Here is a 6,907-nt window from a genome sequence, read left to right on the forward strand (position 1 = left end):
AAAAAAAAAAAAAGACTAAGAAAAATTAGACATTTTCAAGATCCAAGCACGGGCTCAGCCATCTCGGTGATCTTTAGTATTCTGTGCAAATCTCAAGTTTGCTATGTAAAAGTCAAGTTTGCTCGACAAATCTCGAGTTTGTTCGATTGCCTAATTTCAAGTGCCAATAATTTTTTATGCACAATTTCGAATTGCAATCCAGTATTTACATTGAACTCTAAATTCAATTTATCTATTCAATGATATATTATTTTCCACTGCGAGTTCCTCATTTTGCAATCCGGAACGTTTGAGAATTAATGCTTATTCATATTGAGAGGAAATTCAGTCGGCAAGAGCTGTAATTTTTATTTTGTATTTTTCAAAATCATCGTCAATGTTGCGTAATTTGCTTTTTCTTTTCTTTTCTTTTTTTTCTTTCTTTTTTGTTTTTTTCCTCTCTTTGACAAGTTCAAGTTTGTTGAGGTTATTGAAGTGGACCAATATCCACAATTTTATTTTTTATTTTTGCTTACAGTTGACATTTTCCGATTTTAGACGTGTCAATGTTTCTCATTATTCAGTAAGGAGAATCTTCTCCTTCACTTTCATTTGGTCAAACGGTGACTTAGACTTGTATACGTTAACCTTAATATTATTATCAAGAAAATTCCATATGATTAATTTCTGAAAATTCAGCAATTATACAATTCTATTTAATGATTGATTGAATTCTTTTTTTAAGTGTTTTCACATACGTTTCTGTCCATAGAAGTAGGAATAGAATTTTATAAATCATTATCATTAATCCTTTTTAACGAACTGAAGAATACAGCAAAAAAAAAAATGCCTTTTCATTTATCTAGCAGCAAAGCAGGTTCAAAAGTGCCCTGTTTTTCATCTCTCGTTCTTGCATCTTTTGTGTTCACTTTTTGTATTGGGTTAGCAGTAGAAGCTGACAATTCAGTCACAAACATTGGAGCAATTATCGATGTTGATTCCCGAGGCGGGAAGGAACAGAAAATGGCCATGATCATGGCCGTGCAGAACTTCAACAACAATTCAAGGAATCACGGGCTGAATATTTATTTCAAAAACACCAGCAAAGACCCTGTTCAGGCTGTTTCTACAGGTATCTATCTTGATATATTCCCTATATAAAAGAGTCTTTGAATCGGGAAGTTGCGTCATAAAGAGACGATACCCTCTTTAATATAGAATCAGGTGTCATAATCGGCATTCTTTTTCTCTTCCTTGAAACTATGATTTCTTATAATAAATTATCCAGCAGAAATGATCGAATTCGTTTTCTTGAGTTGCAGCCAAAGAGCTGATTGGAGGAAATCAAGTTCAAGTTATTATTGGGACGCGAACATGGGAAGAAGCAGCTTTAGCTTCAAATGTTGGAAAGCCAGCGCAAGTGCCAGTCCTTACATTAGCAGCAGCTTCCAGGACACAACCAACGACCCAGAATCAATGGCCTTTCTTGGTAGAGATGGCTACCGATAGCCAGGAACAGATAAATTGTATTGCAGCTATTGTCAATTCCTACCACTGGCGAAAAGTAATAGCAATTCATGAAGACAACAGTTATTTTGCCGATTCTGGGTTGCTTCCTATGTTATCGGAGGCTCTTCAAAATGTTGGTGCAGCTATTGAGTATGATCTCGTCCTTCCACCGTTCTCTTCTCTATCTGATCCGGAGGGGTTTGTTCGACAAGAAGCAGCGGAGTTATTGAGGAAGCAGTCTCGGGTGTTTATAGTTCTTCAATCGTCCTTAGAACTGGCTACACATTTACTCAGAGAAGCTAAGCGGATAGGACTAATGGGTAGAGAATCAGTATGGATTCTGACAGACTCTATTTCGGATTTTCTGGATTCTGTTGAACCCAATTTTGTCTCTTCCGCACAAGGTGCTATAGGGATCAAGAGCTATTATTCAGAAAGCAACAGGCAGTTTCTAGACTTCAAAGATCAATTTCGGAAGAATTTCAGACTGGAGTATCCAGATGAAGACAATTGGGATCTTGGAATCCATGCTTTAAAAGCATATGATAGCATTACAGCTATAGCGGGAGCTGTGAAAGAATTAGGTGGGAACAATACTAGTAATCCAAAGATGCTGCTCAATGAAATTCTATCCAGCAATTTTACTGGACTAAGTGGTGAAATTCGTTTCCGTAGTGGGAAATTAAAGCAGAAATCAATGTTCAAGATTATTAACATTGTTGGAAGGAGTTATAAAGAGCTAGGCCTCTGGTCATCACAATTTAACTTCTCAGAGAACCACGTGGAGAAGAAGGGCGGTGTGGTTATTGGTGTTGACAGTATGGACGAATTGCTCAGTTTGGTAAATTGGCCAGGAGAATTGAATCGAGTCCCAAAAGGGTGGGAAATGCCTACTGACGTAGCCCCCATGAGAATTGGAATTCCGGGAAACAATTCCTTCCCAGTGTTTGTAAAGGTAAAGCGTGGCCATAATCCAAATGAGAAGGAATATGATGGTTTTTGCATTGACATTTTTGAAGAGGTGATAAAAGTATTGGGTTATCCCCTGCATTATGAATTTGTTCCCTTCAACGGTAGCTATAGTGAACTGGTTGAGAATGTGGCAAATAAGGTAATACTTTCATCTGAGACATTCTTCTTTTCAAAAAAGGATCGATAATATTGCCTGTTTTTCTACTTCTTGTATGCATGAGATCTAAGTTTATTCAGTACACTTCCATAAACATTTCGATTTGTAATTAAAAAGCACATAATCTGCCTAAATTCCCTGCATTTTCTCCAGCTTGTCAACAAGAAATATGAAGTATTCAGAACCTAAATAACTAAACTTATTTACTAATTCTTGTTTTTTTCCACAATGTGCATGAAAGAGTTTTGATGCTGCTGTGGGCGATGTAACCATCTTAGCCGATCGGTCAAGAACTGTAGAATTTACTCAACCATTTATGGAGTCTGGCTTGTCAATGTTGGTTCCAACCAAAATTGAACCACAGATGGCATGGATATTTATGAAGCCTTTCACTAGGAATATGTGGACGGTTATTCTAGCCATTTTACTCTACACAATGTTCGTCATTTGGTTTATGGAGCATCAGTCTAATCCAGAATTTAAAGGGCCATGGAAAGTTCAACTTGCAACCGCAATGTGGTTCACATTCTCTTCTCTATTCTTCGCCCATGGTAAGCATCTTAAATAACGAGTGAGTGTTGGGAAGTTTTCACTAAAATTTTGTTCGTCTCACTTTTTAATCTTTTCATACCACACATTCTTAGAGATCTAACATTCTAACATTTATGAACTATTTTATTTCATATCAGAGGCAATATATTTACATTTTTAGGGTTATATATTTTACAGGAGAAATTAAAAGCAACTATACTAAAATGGTGGTTGTGGTGTGGCTCTTTGTCGTATTGATATTAATCTCGAGTTACGAGGCCAACCTAGCTTCAATGCTGACCGTCCCACGACTTGAGCCAAGTGTGGCTGGTTTAGATTGGATAATGAAAACTAATGCTACAGTTGGATGCGACGGTGACTCTTTTGTGGAAGACTATCTGAGGAATGTAATTAGACTTCCAAATATCAAAACCATAAGCAGCCAAGACCATTATTCGAAGGAATTTGAGAGTGGAAATATTTCTGCTGCATATCTTGAACTTCCTTACCAGAACGTTTTTCTCAAAGATCACTGCAAAGAGTATATAGTGACTGGACCTACCTACAGTTTTGGAGGACTAGGATTTGTAAGCATTCTGTAACTTCTGATACTAATTTGAGTTGTCACGTCCCTAAAATTTTCTACCAGTATTACTGGAATTAACATATCAATTTTTGTGGGTTTTCACATACAGGTATTCCAGAAAAATTCCCCAATAGCTCGCGATGTTTCAGAAGCCATTCTAACATTAATGGAGGACGGAAAGCTTAATCGCTTGAAAGAGAAATGGTTTGGGCCACCAGACAGTTGTTCAAATTCTGATGTTGACTCTGAAACAGAAAGATTGAGTTTGAGGAGTTTCTGGGGTCTATACCTTGTTTCTGCTGCCATTTCAACTCTCTGTTTCCTCATTTTCGCTCTGCGGTTGTTGAAAACCAAATATAAAGTCTGTGAAAAACAAGCATATGATCCTGCTCAAATTGTTGAGGGTGTTCCTAACACGATGGTTAGTTTGGGGCAGCATTTTCATGGTGGACGGCCGAAGTCTCTGAGGAGGAGAAACACATTTAATTTGTCTCAAGATGCTGGAACGATTGAATTAGGGAGTCCTCCTGATGCCTCCCAGATTTTTCAGGCCTCCTTCCTGCAGAAGCTTGAACTCTCAGAGATAATTGAACATAATACATGATTTGGGAACAATGGAAGAAATGTAGAACAACTGGAGAATGTTAATCATATCTCATGTTCTCTTCGAACTTGAGTGGCATATTTGGTAATGTGGATTAAATCGTATTGGACAATATTCTAGTACCGTCAAGCCGTGTCTGATCCTGTGTACAAACATAGTGTATAACATACTACTGCAAGGAACTGCACTGGATCTGGCCTTTAATATAACTTAATCAGTACATCCATTGAGTCTTCACTGAAGTATAGAAAGTCATGTAAAGAAATTCATGTATTTTTTTCTTTTAGTTTATTTTTTCTATAGTTACGGGTCCAGGTGGGTAGCCAGTATTGAGGCATCTCATTGCATCAAATAGCATTCTTGAAATTGTATGAGAGCTGTGTTATAGTGTTTGGTGTGGATATGAAAATGTGTCTCATTGTTTGGTTTGAAATATTGTATCAACTTTTCTTGGCATAGAGGTGGCAAAATGTGCAGGCCTGCTCAGATTTGGAGGGAGGGACTGACAGGTAAAATGCACTTTATTTCTTCAAGCATACACATAAATATGATAGTAACTACGACTTCCATGGATTTAGAAGCTTGTACGAGATCCTGATATTAATCCAAGGATCCAAAATCTCCATTTTGCACTCGACAAGAATGTAAAATTTAGTTTTCTTTAACATCCTTTTATGTACTAGAAGGCTTGAACTTATATATACTCAGCCCTTTCCTTCCCTTATTTTTCACCATGAAAATACTTACAGTAAAATGACCAGAATTTACCTAATAATAAAATGGATGAATGTTTTTCACATTAATGCTCATCATCAGAAAAAGATTATTCCTCTGGTTAAAGGGATGTTGCCAATCTTCAATTTTGGAACTGACGTAAGAAAATGATAAATCATGAAAAAAAATTTACGTGGCAGAATTTATGTGTTTTTTTTATATGCAAAGTGGATATATCCGATGAAAAATAGATATTCTTGATGAACTGAACAAACTCACGGAGAACAAATATAAAGGTGTACCCGACGAATTGAACAAAACCAAGAAAAAATTTCAAAACCATAAACAGTCAAGACGATGCAGGAGTTCAAGAGTGGGAAAAATTCAGCTGCATTTCTTGAACTCCCTGACCAAGAATTTTTTTTTCTCAAAGATCACTGCAAAGAATAAACAGTGACCGGCCCTACCTACAGTTTTAGAGGACTAGGATTTGTAAGTACTTTGTAACTGGTCAGACTAATTTGAGTTGTGTGGAAAATTTTGTGCACATATTACTGGAATTAACACATCAAATACTCGAAATTCTATTGTTTTTCTATACTGGTATTCCAGAAAGGCTCCCCAGTAGAACACCATATCTCTGAAGCCATTCTAACACTAATGGAGAATATCATTCTTGCAGAACTGGAAAAGAAATGGCTTGTTTCCCCCAAACAGTAGTTCAAATTTCAATGCTGACTCTAAAGGCTGAGTCCCAATAGCTTCAGCAGTTTATACATTAATTCAGCTGCCATTTCAATTCTGTCTCATCATTTTTCTTCTTCGATTATGTAAAAAGAAAACAATTGTTGAGGATGCTCCCAAAAAGATAGGTAGGTCAGTATGGATTTTTCAAAGGGAAAAGCCAAGGTCTTTTGAGGAGGAGAAATAAATTTCCAGGTTGAAATCATGCTGACAAATGGAACTTTTCATAGTCCAAATTAGCACAAGTCTTTCTCATCCCTCAACGAATTTTCAGGCCTCCTCTCTCATAGATGCTTGAATTCCTAAGATATCTGAAAACTATGTAAGTAACGGGAAAATGGGAGAAATGTAGAATAATTGGATTATTTGAACATTGAAACCTGTCTTAAGGCAGAACATACAGAAGGCAGCACCGTGGTGGCTGGAATCCCCATGATGACATTAGATTGTTAATACATCCATTGAATGTTCACTAAGTGTAATGAAAGTCTTTGAAATAATACAAATATAGGTCAGTCATCAGTGTGTACTGTCATTTGCAAAATTGAAAGGGACTAGTAGATTATGAACAACCAGGGTTGTAAAAATTTGCTTTGAAACTATTATATGTACCATGTTTTGCATTATATTTGGATATTCTTTTGTTTTGGCTTAAATGCCTACTTTAGTTCTCTATGAGTAGGCAGATTGGTAGAATGATTGTGATACTTTTTTTGATTTAGAAGCCTGCACAGGAACCTGAGATTAGTCTAACAATCCAAGATCTCCAATTCACATCCAACAAGAAGGAGCTGAGATAAGAATCTATGCTTTACGAATATTTAAAGCTTTACACTTACGCAAATGCTAGTAATACAACAAATAGTAGCATCATTACTTCAACCATTTTAATGAAACCTTTATTATCAACTGAATTCATGGATTTAAATACAACCCCAGTCTGAGAGATTGTAAATGTCACTGGTGGAAGTATGAAGACTTGCAACTCCATGGCATCGAAGAAAGCAGGAGAATGAATGAGAAAATAGCATGAAAGAGTGGGTTGATTCCATGAAACGGCCAGGGCTCTTGAGGCGGATTCCAAAGGAATGGTCTATGCCTGCTAATGCAA

At 36.7% G+C, this 6,907-nt stretch overlaps 1 protein-coding gene across 2 annotated transcripts in view; it reads left to right on the top strand.

The window, feature by feature from the left end:
- The window catches only part of LOC111412120 (glutamate receptor 2.7-like), a 7,839-nt gene extending 3,092 nt beyond the window's left edge, over positions 1 to 4,747 (top strand). Inside the window, exons 1-5 of one of the 2 annotated variants that reach the window (XM_023042894.1) lie at positions 809 to 1,111; positions 1,302 to 2,599; positions 2,859 to 3,168; positions 3,347 to 3,735; positions 3,844 to 4,747. In XM_023042894.1, the coding sequence (XP_022898662.1) occupies positions 826 to 1,111; positions 1,302 to 2,599; positions 2,859 to 3,168; positions 3,347 to 3,735; positions 3,844 to 4,338 (2,778 nt within the window). In that variant the 5' untranslated portion in view covers positions 809 to 825 and the 3' untranslated portion in view covers positions 4,339 to 4,747. Of the gene's footprint in view, positions 1 to 808; positions 1,112 to 1,301; positions 2,600 to 2,858; positions 3,169 to 3,346; positions 3,736 to 3,843 lie in introns of those variants that run through there. The other variant, XM_023042895.1, reaches the window with a different exon arrangement.
- Positions 4,748 to 6,907: the final 2,160 nt, after the last annotated feature.

The sequence above is a fragment of the Olea europaea genome, chromosome 16, assembly GCF_002742605.1.
Source record: "Olea europaea var. sylvestris chromosome 16, O_europaea_v1, whole genome shotgun sequence".
Taxonomy (NCBI): Eukaryota; Viridiplantae; Streptophyta; class Magnoliopsida; order Lamiales; family Oleaceae; genus Olea; species Olea europaea.